General features: G+C 51.5%; 2 protein-coding genes across 5 annotated transcripts in view; one reads left to right on the forward strand and one right to left on the reverse strand.

Annotated features, from left to right (window-relative positions):
* Positions 1-1,116: 1,116 nt before the first annotated feature.
* Positions 1,117-7,176, reverse strand: HSBP1L1 (heat shock factor binding protein 1 like 1). The gene is made up of 4 exons (XM_045886299.3): positions 6,453-7,176; positions 5,388-5,454; positions 4,030-4,124; positions 1,117-2,636 (listed from the first exon to the last, which is right to left on the reverse strand). Exons 1-4 carry the CDS (start codon positions 6,501-6,503, stop codon positions 2,631-2,633), a joined length of 219 nt encoding a protein of 72 aa, XP_045742255.1. The 5' UTR covers positions 6,504-7,176; the 3' UTR covers positions 1,117-2,630.
* Positions 7,177-11,149: 3,973 nt separating this feature from the next.
* Positions 11,150-27,473, forward strand: part of SLC66A2 (solute carrier family 66 member 2) — a 55,390-nt gene continuing 39,066 nt past the window's right edge. For 2 of the 4 annotated variants that reach the window (XM_045886515.2, XM_064578765.1), the window contains exons 1-3: positions 11,151-11,254; positions 11,717-12,067; positions 19,407-19,540. In XM_045886515.2, coding sequence (XP_045742471.1) covers positions 11,865-12,067; positions 19,407-19,540 — 337 coding nt within the window. In that variant the 5' untranslated portion in view covers positions 11,151-11,254; positions 11,717-11,864. Of the gene's footprint in view, positions 11,255-11,716; positions 12,068-19,406; positions 19,541-27,473 lie in introns of all 4 variants that reach the window. The other 2 variants (XM_054510253.2, XM_054510251.2) reach the window with 2 other exon arrangements.

The raw sequence follows: 27,473 nt of genomic DNA on the forward strand, positions 1-27,473 counted from the left end.
ATCCATCTACTACTTTCCCCTTTTTCCTTATGGAAGCATTTTGATCTTTTAAATATATGTGACAGGATACTGGAAAATAGCAATCCTTTATAAAAATGGTAGGAAGATGTTAAAACAGGTATGATATTATAAAACGCCAAATAACCTCTACAGGTAGGCGTCTGTGGTTTGAGTGAATAAGTGAGATGTTAAATGTCAGACTATGAAAAGGGACCAGCTTGGAACTTTCTTTAGAAAGAAGTTAGTACTTTTTTTGGCAGCATAAATGTTTTTATTTCATCTTTTAAGTAGGTTCCACACCCAATGTGGGGCTTGAACTCATGACTCTGAGATCAAGAATCGCATGCTCTACCAACTGAGCCAGCCAGGCACCCCTAATATTTTTATTTTAGTTAATAACGAATAGAAGCTTTCTCCACCCCCCCACCCCGCTTTTTAAAAAAGATTTTATTTGTTTATTTTGAGAGAGAGTGCGAGCAGGGGGAGGGGCAGGGGGAGAGGGAGAGAGAAATCTCAAGCAGACTTCCCTCTGAGTGCAGAGTCCGTCGCGGAGCTCGATCCCACCACCCTGAGATCACGACCTGAGCCCACTGAGCCACCCAGGTACCTAGAAGCTTTCTTTTCTACTTAATTTCTTAAAAATCCTGGATTTTAAATTGAGATCTATGTTTTGTGTTTTTTTTTTTTTAAAGATTTTATTTATTTATTTGACAGAGAGAGACACAGCGAGAGGGGAACACAAGCAGGGGGAGTGGGAGAGGGAGAAGCAGGCTTCCTGCGGAGCAGGGAGCCCGATGTGGGGCTCGATCCCAGGACCCTGGGATCATGACCTGAGCTGAAGGCAGACGCTTAACGACTGAGCCACCCAGGCGCCCCTAATTGAGATCTATGTTATTAATGAGGACTCAAATCTGTTTGGTTTACTTCAATTCAAATATCCACTTTAGTTTCTGCTGAAATTATAATAGCAGCTAAGATGCTTTGAGATTTTTTTGGAGGGGTGCCTGGGTGACTCAGTCAGTTGAGCATCTGCCTTCAGCTCAGGTCATGGTCCCAGGGTCCTGGGATCGAGCCCCATTGAGTCCCCACTCTGCAGGAAGCCTGCTTCTCCCTCTCCCACTTCCCCTGCTTATGTTCCCTCTCTCACTCTCTCTGTCAAATAAATAAAATCTTAAAAAAAAAAAAGAAAAGAAAAGATGCTTTGAGATTTTTCACATAATCCAATGGAACTACCATGGTTTTAAATCTCCAAGAATACTGAATTTAAATGATGCCATTTTAAAACTTTGGATTAAAAAAAGAAAGACACGGGGTACCTGGGTGGCTTAGTCGGTTAAGCGTCTGCCTTCAACTCAGGTCATGATCCCAGGGTCCTGGGATTGAGCCCCGCATCGGGCTCCCTACTCAGCGGGGAGCCTGCTTCTCCCTCTCCCTCTGCCTGCCGATCCCCCTGCTTGTGCTCTCTCTCTCTCTCTCTCAGATAAATAAATAAAATCTTTAAAAAATAAAAATAAAATAAAAAAAGAAAGACATGCACCACTGTTGGGAGTACAAAATGACACTTCCTTTCTTAGATGCATTTGACTAAATGTACTTGGCCTTCAGTCACACTTCTGACCCTAATGAAATGTGCACAGAATTCATGGTAACAATGCTCCTTACAGCATTATTTATAATAGCAAGAAAGTGGGAAGTAGCCTCAATGTCCAAGGGATAGTTATGGGAAAGTTTAAATTATTACAGCCATATGATAGAATAGTAGTCAGCCATTAAAAAAAAAAAGTATGAAAAGTGTATGAAATTTTCACATGGAAAAAATGTTTATGATATGAAAAGGGAACAGGATATGAGATTATAAACAACATGATCACCCATATATAAAATTGTATGCACAGTGGTTAATTCTAAATTGTAGAATTCTGGGTGATTTTGACTTTTGTATGAAGAGTAAGATTTATCTCATATGCAGGAATGTTATTTTTTACAACGAGAGCCTATTACCAACCCCTTTTTAGATGATCATAGCTCTGTTTTACTTTGGCTTAGAGAGGTAAATTGGACAATTATTTGATTGTCTCTATATAACCTACAAAATAAACTAAGTGTATCTTTGTGCTTCTCTTAGGTAACAACCTCTATAGGAGCGGAGTGGGTGAGGTTGACCTCCGAACTGAACACTGGGCGCCTGGATACACTGTTTTCTTGGGTTTCGTTTGGTTTGGAGAACATTGCTATCCAAATCTGTTTGAACTAGACAGATTAAAATGAGTCTTCCCAAACACTCTGTGACTGGAAAAGCTGGGTTGGAATGCAGTTATTTAAAAAGCAATATCAATCAGAAAACAGCTTATGATGTTTTTTAAAAAGATCTATATAAAACTTAATTCAGGGGAAAAAAATGCTTTTCTCCCATGACTTATATATACAAGGTATGCCTTGAAAAATTTTACAACCATCTTTGTTAATCACTTTCTGAATTACGTTCTTATTGGATTGTTTGTTCTTTTAATCTTTCATTTTATTAGAATGAATTTTTAAATTAAGTAGTAAAAATCAGAACTCATGCAGATTATTATTTAAAAAGTACAGTTTTGATTTTACCACATTTTCAAGTGACCAGTCTACCGTCCTCAGGTCTGTAAGAAAAAAATTTGAAAGAGGTAATGGTTGATTTATATACCAATTGATGTACAGTTAAATAAACTGGAATCCAAAGCTTTTAATAAAAATACCTTAATTTCCTATACTTATTAAAACATTCGTGGATAGGAAAAATTCAGTACATAGAAGAACATAAGTGTTAAATGCTTTTCCTTTTCCACAGATGGAGTCAGTGTGGATTCACAACCGGAGGTGACTACACAGTGTGGACTCGAGACAACAAAACACTGCTTCTGCATCAGTATTCCATCGCTGTGACTAACCATCCCGAGTATCTGGGAGAGAACACCCATGACAATACGCCGCCTCTCTGCATGGAATTAACTGCAGGAAAGGGGCCACGGTGTCATTTAATGGGGACACGGGCAAATTTAGAACGTTTTCAACATTTTGGGAGTCACCGACTCTGCCTCCTCCCCCTCTCCCTCCCCACAACAGGAACACGGGTTTTAGGGGTGTGCAGAATCCCCTCAAGTCCCCGGCACAAGCCCTCTGTGAACCCTGACCTAGTGCAACCAACCAACACAGGTTTATCCAAACATCTCAATTTATTTAGGTCTTTCTATTCATTTAAAAGGCAGTACCCCTTTTAAACAAACTTGGATATCTGACTTCTCATGCTGCATGCGCATCAAACGGTGAGGTTTCCACATCTACTTAATCATTTAACTTGATGCCGAATATTTCGTGGTTTTAACCGAATTTAAAACAGCAGCTGGATCTGGGTGATGAAGGGAAGGGCCCAGGTTCCTGGGCTGCCAACCCCAGCCTGCAGTGGGCAGTGTCTGCCCTCAGGCTCCCCTCTTATCACCAAATCAGCCCTGCGGGAGTAGGGCTTGGCTAGGAGGCTGGGGAGGCTGAGGCCTCAGGGCAGGTGGGACCGGAAGCACCCCGAACGCACCCTAGAGACAGAGTGCCCCCTGCAGTGTTTTGCAGCTCCTAAGCATCAGGGCATGGCTTCCCATTACCTTTTTCAGCAGAATACCAGATGTAGATATTTAGAAGTCGCTGAGAGGTGAACCGGCCCTGATTTAGCAGGTTAAGTATGGATCATTTGCCCGCTGACTTAGGATAACAATTGTAAAAGAAAATGGGAAAACAAAGGCACCTAAGTATTCACTCAAAATATGCTTATATAATCAGAATATTATGGAAATAAAATATGGGTAAGTATCTTCATAGGAGTGTCCCAGTTAGTCTACTTAGAAAAGAGCATTGTAAATGTCTTATTATTCCTGAAGGTTTTCCATGTAGTACAAAGGCAGTAATCCCCACAGTGAACAAATATGGGATTGTATTTTTCAAGATGAAAGCAATCAAAAGATATGCAAAAGGCAAATACATTTAGTTTCCTAATGATGACCTTACCGTTTGTTCTTTAATAGAATTTTCAATCCCAGCTTGCACCATTAGGTCATTTACATTCTTCTGTAAATCCTCAATGCGATTTCCCATTTCTTCCAGTACAACGTTAAGGAGAACTGTACATGGGGTCCAGAGCACCAGCCAGAAGGCCCTGAAGGCCCTGAAAGACCCTACTTCAAACTGCACCTACTCATCAAGGCGACGGATAAAAATGCCCCAGCAGTGCAACTTTTAAAACAAGGGGGTCAAACACTGCATGTACTAACACCTTCCGGTCAGTGCAAATTAACTATTTCCCTGAGGTTTTTGCAGTGTGTCTTTAACCTCTGAGCTGTGAGCTCAGTCCTGAAAACTTGGCTCCCCTTGTGTATATACACACACAGGGACATGAGATGGTCTGGTATGTTTATGTTTTAACCAAACTCTATAATGAGTATGTATATATAATGGAACTTAATTCTGTTTAAAACCAACTTTCCTACAGTTTAATTTTATCATGTTTAAGAATATTTTTTTTCGGGGCGCCTGGGTGGCTCAGTCGTTAAGCGTCTGCCTTCGGTTCAGGTCATGATCCCAGGGTCCTGGGATCGAGCCCCCCATCGGGCTCCCTGCTCGGCAGGAAGCCTGCTTCTCCCTCTCCCTCTCCCCCTGCTTGTGTTCCCTCTCTCGCTGTGTCTCTCTCTGTCAAATAAATAAATAAAATCTTTAAAAAAAAAAAAAAAAGAATATTTTTTTTCCCTATGGGAACCCATCTACAGAATCAAAATTTGAAGTAAATGGTTCCATATGCAAATACTTTGCATATATTTTCTATGGAATGAATTTAATTGTGTAAAGTAAGCTCTAGCTCGCCAAGTCTTAGGGCAGATGTTACCATTATCTGGCTTTGCTTGAAGTGGAAACAAACTTTCTACTCTAATTCTGTTTGAAATCATGTCTTAACAAAATGGTGAGAGGCTAAAGTTGCAAAACAAAACAAAGGTCGGGAGAGCCATTTATAGTACCCTATATATATATACCCTATATTGCAAGTTTTGGATTGCTTGGTAGAGTATAAATGTTATTCAGCAGACTACCCAGATTTATTTAGGGCTTGGTGGAAATGCCCCACAGGGTAGTATTGTGCATTGTGTCCTTGTATTTTATCATTGTCATACAAAATGCCCTCTATTGCTGGCCACGGGGGAAGTAAGTACCTGTGAATGGTAATGGCTACATCAGGGTACCATGAAGGGCACAAATGTAAGCACCAGGAAATCCTAGGTCAACAATTATCCACTAGTAGCAGACAAAAAGGTATTCCAGGATAATTTCAGAGTTCAAAAGCATCACAGTATTTGTTATAGGATAGAAAAGGATATTTCTGAGGTTTAATGTTGCAGTCAGAGCTTGAAAATGTTCTTGAAGTTCCTGAAATAGATTTTCTGCCTGAAAAAATAAACCATAGGACACCTGAACGTAGTATTTACTTTTTTGGGGTCTCTTGATGTCTCAAATTTAATTAAATTGGATCTATCGCCTTCCTGGGTTTGTTTGTTTGTTTTTAATATTTACTCTTGATGTAGGGCATTTTAGCATCATGGAATGGAATCATCCTCATTTAGGTGGTTAGATTTTTGACAGGTGCCAAGGCTTTTCAAGTCAAAGGGTAAGGAAACTCTCTTCAAACGGTGCTGAACAGTAAGACAGCCAAGCACAGGCCTGACCCCTACCTCACACCGTGCACAAAAATTAACTCAAAACGACCACACACCCCGACGTCGGCACTGAGACTGCCGAATGCCCAGGAGGTGACACGGGAGAATGTCCCTCCGAGAACCCTGGGGAGCGCCGACGCAGCCCCGCAGCCCCTGCCCCCCGCCCTCCGCTGTGGGCTGCTTAGCAGCGGGGGTGGGGGTCGCAGACGCTGAGGAACGGCCCTAGAAGCGCCGGTATTGTTGCTGGCCGCAGACCCACGTCTGCGCGGCCCTCCTCGCGCCGCGTCTACGGCTCGCTGCTCGCTCCCGTCCGCGTACATCTCCGCTGGAGAGACGGCAAGGCAGGGCGGGCGTCAACCCGAATCTGCTTTCACCCACGAAGAGGCTGCGGCGCCTTCCGTCACCAGGTTTCCCTCGGAGGGTTTCTTCTGCCTTTAACGGTTGTCAGGAACACGCGCAGTCCGGTGCGCACAACACCTAACAAATTCTTCTCCGGAAGCCAAACCCACCAGCCCTTCGCCGCGGCTTCCGGGCCCGCAGCGTCCGCGTCTGGTGCGCAAGCCCCGGCGGCAAACGGGGAGCGCGAAGGGCCTGCGGGGGCGGGGGGCCGCCGAGTCCCCAGCCACGCCCACCCACCCTGGCCACGCCCACCGCCGACCCGCCCTCAGCCCCCGAGGCGGCGCGGGTGCGGAGGGACACGGGGGGGGCGGGGGAGGGGACCCCACTCACCGCGTCGCGCAGCGCGTCCCCGCCGGGGGCTTTGGGTCCCCGCGCGTCCATGTCGAATGGGTCCCAGTGCGCCGGGTGGTTCCGGGTGGGCCCGGGGGGTCCCGTGGGCCCGGGTGGTTCCCGGTGGGCCCGGTGGGTCCCGTGGGCCCGGGTGGTTCCCGGTGGGTCCGGTGGGCCCCGGGGGGTCCCGTCGGCCGGGTGGTCCCAGGGGGCCGGGTGGTTCCGGGTAGTCCCGTGCGCCCGGGTGGTTCCCGGTGGGCCCGGTGGGTCCCGTGGGCCCGGGTGGGTCCCGGTGGGTCCGGTGGGCCCGGGGGGTCCCGTGGGCCCGGGTGGTTCCCGGTGGGTCCGGTGGGCCCGGGGGGTCCCGTCGGCCGGGTGGTCCCAGGGGGCCGGGTGGTTCCGGGTAGTCCCGTGCGCCCGGGTGGTTCCCGGTGGGCCCGGTGGTTCCCGGTGGGCCTGGTGGTTCCGGGTGCGCCTCTTGGGTCCCGTGGGCCCAGGTGGTTCCCGGTGGGCCCGGTGGTTCCCGGTGGGTCCGGTGGGCCCGGGGGGTCCCGTCGGCCGGGTGGTCCCAGGGGGCCGGGTGGTTCCGGGTGCGCCCGGTGGCTCCCGGGCGTCAGCTGCGCTGCACCCGGACAGGTCCCGGCAGCGGCGGCAGGGCTGCTTCGGCGGCCGGTCGCGGAGATGCTCAGGCTGCAGAGGGGAATACTGGAGGAGCCTCGATGTGGGGAAGAGCGCAGCAGCTTAGGTCCCCAGAAGTGAATTCCCGGGCAGGGCGCGGCTGCCGGTGCCGGGGACAGGCAAACAAAACCCTCAGGCAGGTCGGGGGAGGAGGCCCGGGGAGGTGAGGGCTCCCTGAGGGTGGCTCCTCCAGGTGTGATGGTCCTTTCCGGGGGAGGGAGAGGCGACCCTGTGCAGGGACAAGGTAGCTGGTCCTGTTGGGCAGCTCACCCTGCACAAGACTGGTTTGCTTTGTTTTCATTGCATCAGAGATGAAAGAGGTAGGCAGAGTGAGCTCATCTTCTTCTCCTTATGGTAAAATATACACAATATAAAATTTACCATCTTAACCAGGTCTGACTAGGTATATGGTGCAGCGGCAGTGGGCACATTCTTGTCAAATTGTTGTGCGGGGTCCCCACAGCTCACCCGCAGAACCCCTTCACCTTCCCAAACTGAAACTCTGCACCCCTTACTGGTGAACTCCCCCTCCCCAGCCCCTGGCACCCACCATCCCCCCTTCTGTCTTTGCGTTCCCTGGGTTTTCATGTGTGTTGTCACCTCTCTAAGGAGATGGTGCACACGCCCGCGTGTACCCCACCCGTAGCCCACACACAGCCCAAGTGTGCACCCCGGCCTGCGCCCATAATCCCCCTCCAGCGGATGGCCATCTCTTTACATCTCTGCCATTTCCATGGTCAACCTTAAAACTAAGAACATGACCAAGTCCTGGCACACAGCGGCGCTGGCATCCCTATTTCCATTTTACGGAAGGTCTGGAAGGAAGATCTTCGACCCAGTCCCTCCTTCCAGTGCCCTTCCGGCCTGTCTGGACTGTGGCTTGTGGGTCACTTCATGGGTGACCCCCCAGGACCCTGTTTTTAGCAGGTACTGTCTGGGTCACCCCCGTGTCCCATGGACCCGGCCAGGCAACAACAGGTGGATAGCTGGGTTGTTGAATGTGCGTGAAACACGGCCACGCATGCAAAGATACCCATCATCTTTAATCATCAGGAGAATGCACATCAAGCTGCAGTGAGATCCCACTTTACGCCCACTATGAAGGCTAGAATCAAAACACAGACAAGGACAGGTGTTGGCGAGGATGTGGCAAAGTTCGAGTTCTTACAGGTTGCGGGTGGGATGCAGCCAGTGTGGAGACTGGCTGTTTAAACATAAAGTTACCATATAACCTGAATTCTACCTCCAGATACATACACAAGAGGAAGGGCAACAACTATGTAACGCAAACGTTCACAGCAGCGATATCAACAGTAGTTAAAAAGTGGAAACCGGGGCTCCTGGCTGGCTCAGTCAGGGGAGCATGGGACTCTTGATCTTGGGGTCGTGAGTTCAAGCCCCGCGTTGCCTGAAGCATTTCTGGAGCATATTAATTATCCTTTAAAAAGTAGCCCACCCAGGAAGGCCAGTAGGAAGGAGGATCTCTAAAGGCCTGGAGCTGAGCTTCTACTGGGCAGAGAATGAATGTCCTGCCCCTCTGCTTCCTAAAGTTTTAGTGTTAGCATGAGGCCAGTGGAAGAAACCAGATACACAAGGTCCCTCATTGTAGGACTCCATGTATAGGATATATCCAGAATAGGTAAATCCCTTAAAACAGAGAGTAGATCGGTGTTTTCCAGGGGCTGGAGGGAGGGGAGCAGGGGAGGCGTGTGGTTTTATTCTGGGGTGAAGAAATGTTTGGGAGCCAGACAGGAAAGGAGTTGGCATAGCATTGTGAATGTACCAAATGTCATCGAATTGTTCACTTTAACAGTGCTTAATTTATGTTGTATGAATTTTGCCTCAATTTAAATATATAAGAAAAGGGGGAGGTTCATAAGCAAAAGTGTGCATTTCTGGAGACAGAGAGCCCTGTATGTGCGTGATCTGAATCAGCCAGGAGCCCTACTTTTTTTTTTTTTTTTTTTTAAGATTTTATTTATTTGAGAGAGAGAGAACACATGAGAGGGGGGAGGGTCAGAGGGAGAAGCAGACCCCCCGCTGAGCAAGGAGCCCGATATGGGACTCGATCCCGGGACTCCAGGATCATGACCTGAGCCGAAGGCAGTCGCTTAACCAACTGAGCCACCCAGGCGCCCTTTTTTTTTTTTTTTTTTTTAATAAGGTAACATTCACAGGTCCTGGGGATTAGGATGATACATTTGGGGGCTATTCGCTGGCCTAGCATAGCTTGGCTGGCTTCTTTTGTTTGGGAATGCAGGAAGCCACGTAACAGATGCAGCATCTCAGATGAGCTTTCCTCTCCTCTGCTTGACTGACCGATGGTTCTAGACCAGTGAGTGCACTCTGATCCCAGACAGTTGGTGTTTAAAAGGACTATAAGCTAACTCTCCAGTCATCAGCCTGCCTTACTGGAGACCTTTGTGGGGTAAAATCCTGGACCAAGAATGCAGGATTGTATCCACTTAGCTGGGCTCTGCAGATGCTGTCCTGTGTGGACGCTCATCTGATACACTCTGATGGATCCAGAATGGCAGGTGGCTATGGGCTGGTGACCAATTTGCCTGTACATGCCAGGATGAACAGATGAGCAGCTGTGACTCCAGATGCTCCAGTGGGAGTCAGGAGGGACGCCTATAGCCTTACTCCAACCTCCAGAACAGAGTGAAACATTCTAGGGTCTTTAGAGCTCCAGGGAGGAGGTGGCTAAGTAGGAACACCCACTTTTTCCTCCTAGCCCTGCCACGGTTTCCTTGTCTGTGTTCCATTCCTGATGCTTGCTTCCTGGGGATACTCTGAGTAGCCATGACTCAGAAATACCTACATCAGCCTCAGAGATTGGAGGGGATTGAGAATGAGCCTGTGTTTTATTGAGGCCCTGCTCATCACACCAGGCTTGTCTGGGAGTTAGTCTCCGTGAGGTTGGAGCTCTTCCCATGATTTCTCATGAAACCTACCTGGTAGGAAGCAGGAGGGCAGGCCACATCTGGGAGTGGGGAAGCTGGCCAGCCAGGTGTGTGGCCCCAGGGCCACCCTTTCTCATCCACCAGGCCTTCCTTTTTGGAGTGTTTCAGGTCTGCCCTTGTTGAGATGGGAGCCCTGAGGGGAGCTCCCCTGCAGACAGAATCCTGGGGCCCTGCAGTTGGTCTCCTCTGCCCTGAGTCCCACCTGCAAGGGTGCTGGGCACACGGGGCTGGCTGGCTTCTCACAAGGGTCCTCACTGACCCCCCCATCCCACTTGGGCCGTGGGCTTCCTGCACGCCCAGCCCACCAGCATCTATGTCCAGAGCACCTGCACGAGGGCCCCCGGGGGCTCACCTTGGTCAGGGAACTCTGGAATTCCTATTTCTTTATCTGTCAGTGGGCACGCTATGGATTCACCTCCCAGAACTGTGCGCTTGAGGTAAAGCCGTGAACCACTTAGCAAGTTACAGAGTGGAGTAACTCTGCGACTGATAAACTCGCGCCCTGAGCCGGTGGTGCTGGCTGCCGCCCTAAGTGACCCCCTGGGCCTGGTTCCCCAGAAGAGCCGCCCCTCCGCCTCACCCGAGACCAGGTTAGCCTCTGACACCTGCTGCTCAGGGCTCGGCCTGCGTCAGGATGGGGACCCCCCCCAACTCCTCAGAATATGCAGCCGTGGAAGGATCACCTGGGGGCGCTCAGGCACGACCTGCTGGCCTCAGACGCTGCCCGGGTCCCCACGAGAGGGAGTCCCCACAAGAGGGGGGCCCCGGGCCTCGCGCAGACCTCCGCCAGAGACAGGACCGGGTCCTCCGCTCTCGGGGGCGCGCCGCGTCCACACGGCCTCTTGCCCGGGCACAGGTGCGGACGCGTCCACGTGGGCCCCTGGCTCTGCAGGAGCGGCCTCGCCAGGCAGGTACTTGCTAACCCGGGCCCGGCGTGAGGGCAGAGCAACGTGGCCACCGAGCCCCCAACCCCGACCCCTCCCTGGGCGCCCGGTGCGCTCTAGGACCCAGCGCCGGTCGGTCCGCCGCCCGGGTGGGCGGGGCTCCTGCGCTGTGACGTCACGCAGAGGCGGGGCTACGGCGCTGGGACGGACAGACGGACGGAGGACGCAGGACAGACCGGGCGGGGCCGGCGCGGGCGCGGGCGTGGGCGCGGCGGTAAGGGCTGGGGCTCGGATCCGCAGGCCGCGTGTGGGCGCGGACGGAACGCGGGGCTCGGGCCTCGGGATGCGGCGCGGGCGGCGGGTCCCAGGGCCGAGCCCCTCGGAGCCCCCGGCCGTGCGTCCCACCCCCGAGCAGCCAACCTCCCTTCGCGCTGAGCGCGCTCTCCCCGGACTGAGCATGCTCGCCCCGGACTGAGCGCGCTCCGCCCCATCCCGGCCGAGTACTCCCTCCCGGGCCGAGCCCCCCGTAGCATGAGCGTGCCCCGGGCCCGCCTCCCGCGTCCCCAGCCGCGCGCCCCGCACCTCTGTTCCCCCGCGGGTGCCGGCTCGCGCGCGGAGGGCTCCCTGGGGCGCCAGTGTCCCAGCCGTGAGCCCCCGCGGAGCCCCGGGTGCGCGACCCTCGCTGTGCCGCGAGGCCCCTGCTGCGGAGCTCTTACCTGTTCTCCTCTCCCGCCAGGCTCAGGCTCCGACGGTGGAGGGTCGCCCCGGGAGGCAGCGGCAATGTGGGGGTGACCGCCAGCGCGCGTTCGAGGAGCCCGTGAGAGCACAGGGGACCTGGGCCAGGTGGACGTCTGTCGGCTGGCAGGGCGACACAGGTGTTCGGAATGGAAGCGGAAGGCTTGGATTGGCTTTTGGTCCCCTTGCACCAGCTGGTTTCCTGGGGGGCAGCTGGGGCCATGGTCTTCGGAGGGGTGGTGCCGTATATCCCCCAGTACAGGGACATCCGGAGGACTCAGAATGCAGAGGGCTTCTCTACCTACGTGTGTCTGGTGCTCCTGGTGGCTAATATTTTACGGATCCTCTTCTGGTAAGTTGGGGGCTTTCTATGGGGTGCTTCCAGAAAGAGAAAGAGATGGCTTTCTCTTTGGGGTTTCGGAGTGGGGTGGTGGTGGCGGCAGGAGGTGGTGAACGCATGAGATTATTTCCCAGGGAAAATGGGATTGGAGTGGAGACTCTTACCTGTAATCTTCATTTCATGTCACTCATACATCATCACATATTTTCCCACAGACGTCTGGGTGCTGGGCAAGGTCCTTGGACTGGGTCCCTGCCCTCAGAATTTGCATGGGAGCAGGAGAGAGAAAACAGAGACTGGAGAAGTAATTAAGAGTAAGAGAAAATGATGAGCTGTAGGAAGGGCATGCTGCTGACCACTGAGCCCCTTAGGAGGGGACATCAGGCAGGAAAGAGTGTTCAGGAGCCCTGTGCAGGGAAGGCTGTCCCCTCAGCCTTCTCTGGTGTGTGTACAGTTTTGTTTTGTTTAAATAGGAAAGTCAACTTTCTGGATAATACTTAAGAGACTATTTTGTCTTGCCACTCCCAGCCCAGCTTCCTCTTATTATCATTTGCATTCTGGTAAGGAAGTTGAAATTAATTTTAATAGTTCTAAAGCCAGGCATGTTTGGGAGGGGGCATTTTTAGAGGAAATGAAATGATGTCTTATAACCTCATTCTTTCTTTCTTTTTTTTTTTTTTTTTTAGAGAGAGGGAGAGGAGGGGGGTGGAGGGAGAATCTTAAGCAGTCTCCATGCCCAGCGCAGAACCCGATGTGGGGTTTGATCTCACAACCCTGAGATCATGACCTGAGCTCAGTCAGATGCTTAACAGACTGAGCCACCCAGGCGCCCCATTATAGCCTCATTCTGAGACCAAAGAGGTCTGGAACTTTCCTTTCTTCTTGACGGTCCCAGATCCTCTGTCAGCACAGGTAGTGAGGAAGGTTGCTTGGGAGGGCAGCTGAGTGCAGAGGTGGGACAAGGGCTCCAGGCAGCTGGTGTCCACAGCTCTGCTTCTGGCTCCTCCTTTTGGCGTTTTGGTCACTGACTAACCATGTTTTTTGCTAATTCGTTTTTAAGTTAACCTTATTGAGGTATGGTTTACATTAAATGAAATTGCCCATCGTAAGTGCACAGTTTGATGAGTTTTGACAGTGTCCCCTTGCCATCACCATCACAACTGAGATAGGAATTTTCTGAGCCCAGAAGTTTGCTCTGCTCTTTGTGTTCCATCCAGTGGTGCCAGGCCCTGGGCAACCTTTGATTTATTTTCGCTGTGTGGTAGGTTTGCCCTTGTCTGGGGCTTTTAAAAGGTGAGCTGGTAAGTCAGCCCCTCCCAGGGGAATTTGTCACATCACCAGGTTTGTCTCCGGGCTAGGCTACTTTGGAAGGAGGGGTCAGGGGGCTTATTTGTTTCTTTGGTGCAAGTTGAAAACCCACATTTTGAAGATCCGTCCTTTTCCTTTGGCTGGGGGCAGAGATCACTCGCTTCAGGGTGACGTATGGCTTCTTTCTCTAAAATGGCTTTAATCAAATCTAAGGTTGAACAGAAGCAGGTCCTGAAATATAATTGTATCTGACACCGTTGTTAGTTCTGAGTGGACTGGAGGGGCGTTCCGGGGTCTCCCAGGCTTGGGCTGTGGAATAAGTTTTCTCTCACAGTGGAGGGGAGGTGCCTGACATTGGCTCGCCTTATGGGAAAAAAGATCAGTTGAGAGGTCTCTTCCTTAAGTATGCTTATCCTTCACAATCGCAAAAAGTGGCTAGGATAGCTAATCTACATCCAAATATCTGCTTTGGTGAAGTCAGAAATTAAACTAATTTCTTGAATGTCAAGTCTCAGGGCCTCTGGATTTAACTGGCGTTTGCACTAGGAGTCCTCTCTTCACTGCAGGGCCTGAGACTTTGAGAAAGAGTCTGGAGCTTTCTCCTAATGCAGCACAGAGTGGCCTTTTGTGGGATTCTAAACTTCATCCATTGGCGAGTCCATTTCTATACATCCAGTTTGTCCTTTCCCAGAGTCAGCACCCTGAGCTGTCCTGGGTCACTTGAGGGGTTCTGTGGCGACTTTAGCCAGTATTCCAGGAGACTGCAGCAATGTGTGGGATGAAGGGAGGGCTGGCAGAGGGCCCTGGTCCCTCCTCGAGAGTCTCTCTGGCCTAGAGGTGTGCTTTTCCTGCATTTCACACAGGGTAGTTACTTGGGGTTCACATGTGAAGCCCAGCAGACAGGCTGAGCTCCGTCTAGGACTTTAATGTGTGCCTCTCTGCCCACCTAGTCCTGGGGTCCACTCCTCTGAGGGTGATGCAGATCCACCCTTTTATTTCTTTTTTTTTTTTTTTTTTAAGATTTTATTTATTTATTCATAAGAGACAGAGAGAGAGAGAGGCAGAGGGAGAAGCAGGCTCCCCGCTGAGCAGGGAGCCCGATGTGGGACTCGATCCCAGGACCCTGGGATCATGACCTGAGCCGAAGGCAGACGTTTACCATCTGAGCCACCCAGGCGCCCCCTCCCTTTTATTTCTTATCTGGAGCCTCTTAAGCCCCCACTCCTGTGTCCTCCTCCAGACTTCATGGGTTAGCAGCCCATGTGATTTAATAGGTTTTTGAGGGTTTCCCATGTTCCAGACACTGGTCTAGATGCTGTGGGGTTTACACTTTAGCAGAAGCATTGTATGGAATGTGCCATCTACACATATATGGGTTATGGCAGGCTCCAGGTGAGATGGAAGGTGGGTCTACACTAGAACAGTGGTGGAGTTACAACTGAAGAGTGTGTTTCCCAAAGCTGGCTGAGACCACAGTCTTCAGAGCTCCAGTCTGGGAAGCCCTTTGTGGATTTGTGGTATGAGGCTTGTGAGTGGCTCTGCAGTTCTGTAGGAGGGGCCAACTGAGCTGTGTAAACCCTGGGTTTCTAATAACTTGTGGAACTCTAATGCCTTTATTTAAAAAAAATTTTTTTTTAAATTTAGGGGCGCCTGGGTGGGTCAGTCAGTTAAGCGTCTCCCGTCGGCTCAAGTCATGATCCTGGGGTCCTGGGATCGAGCCCCATGTCCAGCTCCCTGCTCAGTGGAGAGCCTGCTTCTCCCTCTCCCTCTGCCTGCCACTCTGTGTACTTGTGCTCTCTCTCTCTCAAAGAATAAATAAAATCTTTAAAAAATAAAAAACAAAAAAATAAAAATTTAAAAACTTTAAAACTTTTTTAAAAAGATTGTATTTATTTGTCAGAGAGAGAGCGAGCACAAGCAGGGGCAGCAGCAGGCAGAGGGAGAAGCAGGCTCCCCACTGAGCAGGGAGCCTGATGTGGGACTCGATCCTAGGACCCTGAGATCATGACCTGAGCCGAAGGCAGATGCTTAACCAGCTGAGCCACCCAGGCGCCCCTCTAGTGCCTTTATTTCTTAAAATTCTTATCATCCTTTTGCAAAACTAGCATTCAGCAGATTCTGTAAAGTGCTGATGGATAGTATTTTGCCTCAGAAGAGTGGCGTCAGGAGAAGCCAGGAGAAGGGCTGAATGATGCCTCGTAACTAATAATTGCAGACTTGTGATTTTGTAGAGAAGGGGAAGGACGAGGCCAGGGTGCACAGATGGTATTGCAAGACCTTCCAGCTGAGAGCCTTGTGCATTCGTAGAGATGGTTCTCAAGCTCCATTAGTGTTGGATGAAAACACTGTATCAGAGAGATGGTAATGTTGTATGCGGTGTTTAATAGCATTGTATCAGAGATGCAGTGACATCGTATCAGAAATAAGGGAACACTATCAGATGTGGCAACACCATGTCAGAGGTGTAGTAACACCGTATCAGATATGGTAACAGATCAGAGATACAGTGTCATCCGATCAGAGCTCTAGTAAGCATTATTTTTTTTTATTATTTTATTTTTTATTTTTTTAAAGATTTTATTTATTTATTTGAGAGAGAGAGAATGAGAGAGAGCAAGCACATGAGAGGGGGGAGGGTCAGAGGGAGAAGCAGACTCCCCGCCGAGCAGGGAGCCCGATGCGGGACTCAGTCCAGGGACTCCAGGATCATGACGTGAGCCGAAGGCAGTCGCTTAACTGACTGAGCCACCCAGGCGCCCATCTAGTAAGCATTATAACTGAGATGTGCTCACATTGTATGGATGTAACACTGCTGGGCACATAATAACATTCAGCTAAGGGTGTAGAAGTCAGTGTGACACAGGGAAGTAGATACACAACTTCTTTCTATTTGAGCTTTTCTGTTACTTTGAAGACATGAAAAGGTGTTGCCTGTAGAAACTTTTGCTCAAACTTGGTGAAACATTGCATAGCCTCTGCAATGTGTATCTTCCTAGGGGGAAAGACGGGCCCTTTTAGACCGGCTTGTCTGCACAGCAGGCCCTTCACTTGTCTGGTGGGCTGTCCCATCGTTTGCCTTAAGAAGAGGTTGTGCCAACGCACATTCTCAGGGACAGGAGAGAGAAAATGCTGACTTCTCTGTCAGTTTAGATGATTAGCTTTAAAAGAAGAAAAAGCTTAACCAATTTGGTAAGTAAAAAATGGTATCTTTCTATTTAATTAGCTTTTAAAAGTTACGGATGACATTGAACCTTGTTTCATATTTACTTTGTCTCTTGTTTATTGTTTGTGGAAAGTGTTGCTTTTTGAAATTTTGTATGTCGCTTAGCCTGTCTTTCTAAAATCAGTTAAATATTCACCTCTGCTCCCTCTCACTTCAGTTTAAATGGTCTTGTTTTTACTGTAAATATTGAGTTCATCTGGATTCAGTTTTGGGGGTATGGTTTAAGGGGACGTGCAAACCTTGATTTCTTTGCCCACAGTTTTTCTAGTCACTGTTTCTGTTGAGAATTTAAAAAACCAAAGTGGCCTTTCTCACCTAATGGCCGCAATTGCACATCTTCAGCCTAATAACTGGAAATGAGCTGGTGTGAGGAGCCCCAGAGTACCTTATTTTATTGTGATTCTTCCCGGCCTGCTCAGGAAGGAAGCATTTCCAGTCTCGTTAGGCTGACATTGAACTTTTGCTGTCCCCTTGTCTGACCCTCACCTCTAGAAGAGTTGACCCCTGGGGACAGCTAGGTAACCAGTGGGATCCAGTTCCTAGAAATGACTGGCAATGTCCTTAAATAGCCTTCAGGGTTCTAGCTGCACTTTACAGAAGAGAGGAGGCCCAGAGGCGGTGGGTCACAGGTGCGAGGGCCCTGGAGCCAGCCTGTGGCAGAGTCCGTAAGCACCCCCAGTCTGTGCCGCTGACTCAGAAAGCCCCAGGGCACCATCACCTCTTTCTTGCTGCACCTTCTGTTCACACAAATCTGGCTCATCAGCCCTTTCTTGTTCCAACCATTTAGCATTTCAGCTCCTCTCCTGAAGGAGAGGCCCAGATGAAGCAGCAGGATCCCAGGTGAGCCCAGGTGACATTTCCTGGGGAAGCAGGAAGAATCTGGTGGTCATGGAGCTGTCTGCTGTCTGTGTCCTGGTCCTTCTGCCCTTCCTGGGCCCAAGTGGCATGGGCCTGAGCCTCTGTGACCTCAGGTCTGCTCTGTTCTTTGCTCAGAGGACACAGGCTGGGCCTTGACCTCGGAAGCCAATGCAGAACACTGGTCCTGGAACTGGTCTTGGTCCCCCACTCCCCAGGGAGTATCTGGCTTTTCTGGTTGCTTGACCTTCTGTGGGATCCTCACCTGGATGCGACTCCCCTCCAGGTGGCACATTCTCACCTGCTGGGCCAGCTCACCCTGGCCAGGGCAAACCCTCGTCATAGGTGCTGTTACTGCTGCCCAGCGGATGTGCGGAGTTCTCTGGAGAGGCTCAGGTTGGTTAGAACTCCGGCAGGGCGGTGCGTTCACAAACTCAGGGTGCTGGAGCAGTTGTGAGCGTCATTTTTCTCTGTGAAGGAACATCATTTTTTCTTTACCGTGTAGGTAGATTTTCTTACTGTGTAGGGACACCTTTCAAAGACATGCTCCTTGGCTGGGAGAGCAGGCCGCATCTAATCTTGTCCTTCACAACAAAGCCTGGCTGCTGAGTTTTTGTCTTGATTTCTCATTGATTTGGTGTTGGCAGGTGCTGGGTGCCCAGGCCCACACCGCATCGGGAGCTCTGCCGCAGCTCGGTGTCGTGGGTGTGCTCCTGCCGAGCTTCAGTGGTCAGCTCTCAGTGACCGGAGTCCCTCTGTGGGGGCGAGCAGGGTGGAGACTCAGGCCAGAGTGGGTGAGAGGGAGGTGGGGAGGGGGGCCGGGTGGTTTTCTCTGTATCTTCTTTTCAGGAGCAGCTGGGAAATCCGACTGCCATGCAGGGTCTCTTGACTTGATGCATTGACTACCAGCTCAAGTTTTGGAGATACCCTTCGGGCCACATTGCAGCCAAACCTAGTGGGATTCCTGCTCCACAGTAGCCAGGCTAGAATCGGGATTGGGGCTTTAAAGGGTGCCATGTCCAGGCCTAGCCTTAGAGATGGGCCTGGGTCAGCAGTGATTCTCGTGGCCATGGCAGAGACCCCTGGCTGGTGCGTGAAGGGCGGTGCTACTCTTCTCAGCCCCTGGGGTTTGGGCTCTGCTGCTGGGCCCCGCTTGTGCTGGTCACTAGATTGTGGTTGTCACCTCCAGGAGCTTATGGCTCAGTTGGTGAGACACTGCACCACCAGAAAAACATCAACAGGAAGGGCATGAGTGCTGGGCAGGGTTGGGGGCTTAGAGAAGAGAGTGGGCAGCAAGGCCTGGGTGGGGAGGGAGATCGACAGCAGGCAGAGAGGCCTGGGCTGGGGTCAGGGCCTCAGGTTGGGAGTGGGAGGTTGTGCTCTCAGCTGCCTTCTCCTCTTCGCTGGTGGGGGGTGCCCTGGCCCCCCGCTGGTCTGCTCACGCCGTGGGCTGGTCTGGCCCACTGACCCCACTCAGCCCAGGCAGGAAGCAGGATGTCCTGTCATTCCTGGACTCTGGTGTGAGTCTTCCCAGGGAATTGGGTGATCTAGAAACTGTGGGCTTCTTGTCTGGTGGTGGCTGGGGCCTCTGTCGGCAGGGCGCCTGGCTGTGCGGTGGCGGAACGCGGGAGGCCCACTCCACCCCATCCGCAGTTCCTGGGAAGGGGAGTGTGGCTTTTGAGAAGCCCTGCATGTGATTCTAGAGGTGTCCCTGCAGAGGGGGTGTTGTGGCCCCTGGTCCTGCTGTCCTAGAGTGCTCCCAGCCCCTGCCCACCCAGCTCTGTCTCGCTGCAGAGCCTGGAGGCCCAGGCGCTCAGGGCCTAGCCTGTGATGGATGTGAGAGACTATCTGGGGCCACTCAGGAGGTGGCCATGGGGGTCTTGGTTGGGACCTGGGTAGGGAGAGGCGGTGAGGCCCCTGGTGCCCGGGGGCCCTCCTGATGCCGTGGTCTCTTTACCTCCCCAGGTTTGGAAGGCATTTTGAGTCACCGCTCCTCTGGCAGAGCATAGTCATGATCTTGACCATGTTACTGATGTTGAAGCTCTGCACTGAAGTCCGCGTGACAAATGAGCTGAACGTAAAACGCCGTTTCTTTGCAGGTTGGTGATCTGCAACTTTGGGAATAAAGCCCTCAGTCAACAAGCAAAACTCCTCCTGTGTTCATGGGTGAAGTAAGAGCCGCTTTGGTGTTACCTGAGTAGCTCTCGTTTCACCAAATGCACGGTTATGTGTAACTGACGTGTTTCCAGTGTGCTGAGTGTTTATTTAAAATGGGATAATCTCTTCCCTGAAATTTGGGCAAGTTATGAACTTAATGTGTTCCTGTCCACTGTGATTGTTACGCGGGGAATCTGAATTGGGGTAGGAGGTGTGTGTCTGTTGTCGGTGTCTTTTTCGGCACGATCAGGTCAGAGAAGGATTTGCCCAAGAAGGCAGTTTTCTCTGTGTGTGTGGCTGGTACATAAAACATTCCCTTTCAGTTACCATTTAGCTGAGGCTGAGTTAACTGGGATCTTCCTCATGTACCTTGTTACACATTCACCTGAGGTCATGCTCTTGTGGGGCCGGTGGGTTGTCACCTGGAGCGGGCCTGCAGGGTCTGCCCGCTTGGGCGGGACGAATTACATGCTCAGCCGTGCTGCTCCGTGACTTTGTGGCTCAGAAAATAGAAAATACTTCTTGTTTTTGCCTTTTCCTCTGAAAAAGCTCCTTCTGGGCTGATGTTTGTGTTTGAACACACAGGAGGGTTAATGCCTTACTTCTGGTTTTCTTCTAGTTACTAAATAGAAGCCAGCTCTCACTTTGATTTTGTCTGAAGTGGTGTGTGTGATCTCAGCTGTCGCTTAGAGAAGCGTTTTTGCTGGAGTGTGTTTAGTTCTGGGGCTCCTGTGGACTTGAGGTCTCGCTCCTGTATTTTCATTCCTGGTGGTTATTTTCTTTCCGTTGGAGCAGATCCTTTCCCCTGTGTAGCTTCTGTTTTTAGAGATGAAGGTATGCCGGTTTCAGTCTTTGTAGAAAATAGGTCAGCCTCCAGCTCTAGTGGGTGGCCTGGGCCAGTTCATGTCACTTTCGGTCAAGTGACCACCGTGGTCTGCTTCTGTTGCAGTTTTGTTCTTTCTCCCCCATTAATCCCTCCTCTGAGACCCGTTCTCCTATCTCGCTGCTGACGGTGCTGGTCTTACTGCTGGTCTCGCCTTGAGAGCAGGGCTTCTCCGCCCGCCCAGCCCTTAGGAGGTGAGGGGCTGGCACGGCTTCTGCCGCTTCGCTCTGTGATCTGCGAACCTCACCTTCAGTGTGGCTCAGGGTCTGCGCCCGCTGCGGCGGGGGTGGTGTGGGGCTTGGTCAGTAGTGTTTCTGCCCCCCCAGGGAAGGATGAAAGTCAGGAGAAGACGACACTTGGTGCCCACGGTTGCTTGGTGTTCCTCTGCCTCAGGCTCTGAAACATGAGACCAGGTGTCATGATCTTGCTGGAAATAGTATGAGGCTCGCTGAGGGGGTGCCAGATACAGCGGGGGTGTGGGCCTCCAGGCCAGGAGGCCGTCCTAGAGTCTAACCTTTCTGTGACCTGGTTGAAAGACAGGCCATCCGCTGCCCGCACCTGCTGTCTGCCTTCCTGGAGCCTCACCGGCAGGTCTCCAGGAGGCACAGGTGAGCGTGAGGGCAGGGGCAGACCTCAGGTGAGCGTGAGGGCGGGGGCAGACCCCGTGAGCAGGGAGCGGGGCCTCTTCCGGCAGCTCTTGGCACCGCAGGTCTCTCTCGTTCCATCTTGACTGCCGGTGTTGTATACAGATTCTTCCACAAGGACTGTTTCTAATTCTGGTTAACTAAGATGGATTGAATTAAAGTAGTGAATCCCAATTTCCAGGGATAGGGCTGCAATCTGAATGTTAACAGGGGACCCTCTCTTCGATGAGCAAATGAACGGAGCCCCCATACATCCACACCTGGGAACCCGTGAGGGGCCACATCACGTGGTATGGGGCCTGCAGCCGTGAGGAGCGCTGAGGCCTCCAGTGGGGGTTGTGCCGGACTGTCTGGGTGGACCCGATGTCGGCAAAGGCCCTTAGAGTAGAAGAGGAGACAGGAGACGGCCAGGGATGGACTTGAGGAAGAAGTGGTTCTGGCTTTGGACGTGGGGGAAGGGGCAGGAAGCAGAAGCACAGCAGGCTCTTGAGGCTGGAACGGCCCTCATCTTCCAGCCGGGAAGGACACGGGGACATACAGAAAACAGAAGTGAAACAACAGACACAAATCCAAACACATCAAAATGGCATTAAATGTGAATGAATTAAACAACCCAAATCAGAGGGCATAATTGCCAGAATGAATCTTTTTAAGGTCCACTATATGCTGTCTAGAGGAAACACCCGCTCAGGTCGTGATGCCGGGGTCCTGGGATCCAGCCCTGCATCGGGCTCCCTGCTCGGCGGGCAGCCTGCCGCTCCCTCTGCCCCTGCCCCCCCCCCCCCCCAGGGCTGCGGTGGGCTTTGACCTTGCCTCTTGGAACAGCAGCCCCCTGGACCTGTCCCTGCCTGGCTGGCCTGCTCTCTGCAGTATGGCTCTGGTGGGGGTTGGAGGACTGTGCCTCATGACCCCTGGGCTCCTTGCTGGGCCCCCAGACAGCCTCAGATGGAGAACCCACCCCTAAACTCCGCCTGCCGGAACACAGCTAGATGTGTTGGAGAATTCTTGAGATTCATACTTAATTCTTGAATCCATTTAGATTTACATATTTTTGTGTCTCCTACATATGAGATACACAGCATACTCCGAAGGGAAGCTTTTTAATGAAACGTGTTTTTTTTTCCTGTCCTCTGCTAGAAGTGGGAGGGTGAGGGATGAAAACTGACCAGTTCCAGCTGGAAGCTCTGAGGTCACGTGACTGTGGTGCCCTGGGCCTCCCTGTGGAAGGCGGGCGGCCCCCACTTCCTGGCGGTTTTCTGCTGGGGTGTTGGGAGGTTGCCTGGGGCAGGCTGACCACGCATACTTTCAAGTACTTTATGAAGGAAATCTTTAATAGTCATATTTCAGCGTTCTCATAGGATAGTCAGCCTAAAAAAATGATAAAAGCTTAAATGTTTTACAACTGTCTTTTATAGAGGTTTTTAATTTTGAAGGTACCAGTTCAGCTTAGAAGTTAAGATTAAAGAAATAAATGGAATCAAAGGAGAAAAAGCAGGTTACTTACAAAATTCAATGTGTAATTTCTTATCTGATTATAAAGAGCCGTACATGCTCGTTGTCGACATTTTGGGGAAGAGAGAGGAATATAAAGTAAAAGCAAATAGCTTTTCATCCTCCCTTCCAGAGGTGATGTCTGTGAACGCTGGGGACACTTTTGCAGTCTGTCTCCTGTTGCAAAATTGGGATTATTTCAAAATGAGGCTCAAATTTAAAAAATGTCTCCTTCCACTGGGGGCTCTTTCTGTGCCCTTGTTCATACACGGTGTAGGTTGGGCTTGGGGTGTGGGTCCCAGAGGTGGCTTCTGCCTCTAAGGACGGCCCGGCTCACGTGTTCCAGGAAGAAATCTTCTGGAGAAGCTAATGTGTACCCACCGTGTAACTACCAAGTGGCAGTGGAGTTTGATGTGTCTTGTGTGTGCTGTGTTTTTCCTTTTCCTTTGTCACGTTTTATTGTGGAGAACTTAACATATACGGAATCGGGGAGAGTATGTATGAGCTCCCTGTGTAATCATGCCCACCTCCATCTGCTCCCCTAGATCCTGGTCACACTGCCTGCCTGCAGTTTTTGAAGCAAATTCCAGATATACTCTGTTTGTAAATAGTTCATAATGTATCTCTAAAAGAGAAGGACTTTATCAGCCATAAAAAATGAGTTCCTTAATTATCAAATACGCAGTTTATGTGTAAGTTTGTAGCCGCCTCATCACTTCCTCATTTCTGGCTGCTTTATCTCCTCGAGCCAGGGTCCCGTTACAGGCTGCACAGTGTGATCAGCTGATTGTGGGTTTTTTTTTTTATTTGTTTGAGAGAGAGCAGTGGGGGGTGGGCGGCAGAGGGAGAGGGACAAGCAGGCTCGATGCGGGGCTCGATCCCAGGACCCTGGGATCATGACCTGAGCCAAAGAAAGCAGACGCTTAGCGACTGAGCCACCCGGCACCTGCTGGTTGTCTTTTAATCTGCAGAATCTCCCCAGCTCCCCTTGTCTGTGGAGCTCGTCTGCCCTTACAACGGGCAGCCCGCTCTGCGCATCTGTGTGTGAGGCACACCCAGCGCTCTGTTGGTGGCGAACAGCCAGGAGCGTGCAGGGAGCACAGAGTCGAGACCTCAGCCACATCTGCATGGGGACAAGATCCCTGCTACTGCAGGGGACATTTGAGAAGCCCTTTACGGAGGTGGTCCCGGCCCGGCTTCTGCTGGCCACACCCCGTGGTGGTCTGTCACGTCTTCCTATCCGTGGTGTGCCCCTGTGTAAGAACATTGGAGGGCGCCTGGGTGGCTCAGTTGGTTGAGCGACTGCCTTTGGCTCAGGTCATGGTCCTGGAGTCCCGGGATCGAGTCCCGCATCGGGCTCCCTGCTCGGCGGGAAGCCTGCTTCTCCCTCTCCCACTCCCCTGCTGTGTTCCTGCTCTCTCTGTGCCTCTCTCTGTCATATAAATAAATAAAATCTTTAAAAATAAAAAAATTTTTAAAAATTTAAAAATTTAAATTTAAATTAAAAAAAAATAAAAATCGGGCGCCTGGGTGGCTCAGTTGGTTAAGCGACTGCCTTCGGCTCAGGTCATGGTCCTGGAGTCACAGGATCGAGTCCCGCATCGGGCTCCCTGCTCAGCGGGGGGTCTGCTTCTCCCTCTGATCCTCCCCCCTCTCATGTGCTCTCTCTCTCTCTCTCATTCTGTCTCAAATAAATAAATAAAATCTTTAAAAAAAAAAAAAAGAACATTGGAAAAAGATCAGTGGATCCAGATGTCTGGTCAGATGTAGGTTTGGTTCTCTTTATTTTTTGCTGGACTGTTGTATTCTTCCCCAAGGATGCCCGAATTGTTGGCTTGTCTCTTTCTGGATGTTAGTGGTGGTGGGTGCCCAGTGCCTAGACCCATTAGTTGTGAGACTGCATTGATATTCTTTCTGTCTTTGCTCACCTGTTGGCTGGAGGGCTTCTCTGAAGAGAAACTTCCCCTGTAAATGCTATTCAGTTATCCAGTGGTATAATTTATAAATTAAAGGCAGATAATTGCTTCTTTCTCTTTATTTGCCGGTCTTCAAAATTGGTTCCCTGGCATCTTGCAACAGTGATCATGTTGTTTTTCTATTGTGAGTATATGGATTTATTTGATGTGTTTCTCTTGGTTGCCATTATTGTATTTGTTGAAGGCCCCGGTGACTCCTGTCTGCCAGTGGGAGCCTCTTCAGTTGGCTCCTGACTTTTTGGCATAGACGAGTGGCCCCTAGGCCCCTGATCTTGGTGTGACAAGATTGTCTTCTATTTCCGCCCCAGACCTGGAGTTGGCCATTTCTCCAAGGAGCCCTTGTGGTATGTGGGTGTGGCGTTTGGAGACCACACTCTGGTCACTGGGACAGCTGTGGGATTGGGGGTTGTGTTTGGCGTTTTCAGTGGATGGGAGATTTTGTGGCCAATGAAATAGTTCAGGTGTGCTCACACCTCTAGCTGACTCTACAGACCCTTCAGTCGCGTCTCGGATCTTCCACGGGCTTCTCAAGGACCCAAGAATGAAAGAATGTCAGGACTTGCTTCCCCCTCTGCTCGCAGTGGTCTCCGTAAGGAGCCTCCTGGAACACTTTTCTTGGGGGTCCTAGGACGATCCATTCTTACCATCGATGACTTTGTTCAGAGTCACTGGGAATAGTGGCTCCTTATGGGTAGGCACTCACAGCGGACTTATTTGTTCCTTTTTATTCAAGAAACAACATTGTCTGTGACTCAAAGTCAGGTGGTTGCCTTCATTTGACTTTGCCCCAAATCTCAGCACTCCAAGCTCCAGCATGGAATTGGCTGTGGAGGTGGGTGGGGGAATGGGGAGTGCCTGCTAATGGGGCAGGGTTTCTGTGTAGGTGATGAAAGTGTTCTAAAATTAGACTGCGGCTGCGTTTGTGCAACTCTGGGAACATGCTACAGACCAGTCACTTCACGGGTGAACTTTTATTACAAGCAGTTCTGTCTCGATAAAACTGAAAAATGTTGGACGGGGAGAGTCACATACCATCCCAAGAATGAAAGCTGAGGACCCCCCCCACACACCCCACCCTGGAAGATGTTTATCTATAAACCATTCTGCATTTTTAAGGGTTAATTAGTGTCCTTGGACACCGGTTACGAATCCTGTATCTGCCCTGCCCACAGCCCTCACTCTGATGTCGGTCTTGTGTCTGTTTTCCCTGGACCTCCCCTTGGCCCCCTGGTCTCCGGGTCGTCCTGTATGTGTAACCATCGCCCCTTCACGTCCCTCACTCTCTGTTCCTCCCAGCTGGTCTCTCCACGTGCCTACAGCAGTGGATCTCACACGGTGACGAGGACCAGAAGCCCTGGAAACTGCTGATGGTCTGGCTCTTGTCAGCTCCCCAGCCTTCCCTCCTGCTGTCCCTGAGCTGTCCTCTGGCATTCAGGACGGCCAGTTCTCCTGTCTGAGCTCATGCCAGAACTTCTGTCATGCTCTGTCCAGTCTCTGTGGCTGCTCGACAAGTAACCCCAAAACTTGGTGCCTTGGGTCTCTTTCACTCTCCCTCCTTTCCTCTCACTTGCTCACGTGTCTGGGGAGTCTGCTGGGACAGCCTCACGTGGCCTCCTCACATGGCCTAAGCTTCCTTACGGCATCCAGGTTTCAAGGGGTGCATCTGAGAGAGAACCAGGTGGGAGCTGTGTCTTTCTTATGATCTGGTCTTGGGGATCATGCAGCATCACCTCTGCAGACCGGAGTGGTCACAGTCCCTGGGAATCAAGGGGCGAGAACACGGAGCCATGTCCAGTGGGGAGCGGTGAGGCTCGGACGTGAATGTGGACATGTGGCTGAGGCTGGTTCTAAACCTCAGTGCCTAGCCTGGACCACGTGTTCAGCATGGACGTGTGTTCCTAACTGGGCTCTCAGCTTCTCACCCCCAGTCTGTCCTGCGCAGAGAAGTTTCTCTGCTTTCCAGCAGGAAACCTTAGGTGGCTTGACACTGTCCTTGGGAAAGGGTCCGACAGGGACTTGGGTCTCCTCACCCTGACCCACGCCTCCCTACCGGCTGCTGCTTTTCCTTCCCCCACTGTGCTGCCCGGAGAGCCCCATGGGCCACGTTCTCTCACTCTGGGGCCTCACCCTGGCCTCGCCCTGCTACCTGGCGTGCTTCCAAGCTCTGTTCGTCTGCTGGGCATGATCAGGCCTGAGACGAGAGGGGAGACGGTGTATGGGACGTCTGACCTGCTCCTGGAGCCACACTGAGCAGTCTGTCCTGCGAGCAGTCTGTCCTGCATCCCCTTCGTCCCCTCCCCCTTCCACTTTGGGACCTGATCTTTAGCAGACGTGTCAGTGAGTGGTGAAATTGGTCCCAAGCAAGAAATAGAAGCAAAAAGCTGCGGAAATCCGGCTGAGCCTGGGTATTCAAGCCCAGTGGGTTCAGGAGGGGGAGCTGGGGAGGGGCTGGGTGAGGAGATGAGGCCTTGCTGCTCGCTCGCTGGTGCTGCTGGCTCAGGGAGCCCTCACGTGGGCCGGGCAGCCACTCCTCGTAAGCAGGGTCTGTGGGCATCTGCTGTCCCCAAGCATGGAGCCAATCTGGTGTTTTTGTTGAGCTGTTTCCTTGCAATCGGTCCTTTTATAGGTGGAGCCTCATTACCTGGGGCAGATGACATGGAACTGAGTCCAGTGACTCTTCCATCCGTCTTCCACACTCCATCCTGGGCTCCGGCCTGGGGGCATGCTGGCTGTATCTTCACGGGCCGTGGGCTGCCATCCTGGACAGCACAGAGTAGGGGGGTCTTGGGTGGGGCTGGGCTGCTGAAGGAGCAAGGTGCCCCGGGGAGGGAGTCATCTTGGGCTCTGTCAGGGGCTGCTGCATGGGCCAGGGACACGTGCT

The sequence above is a fragment of the Mirounga angustirostris genome, unplaced genomic scaffold, assembly GCF_029215605.1.
Source record: "Mirounga angustirostris isolate CCGP_5_RB_7025 unplaced genomic scaffold, mMirAng1.0.hap1 SCAF_14, whole genome shotgun sequence".
Taxonomy (NCBI): Eukaryota; Metazoa; Chordata; class Mammalia; order Carnivora; family Phocidae; genus Mirounga; species Mirounga angustirostris.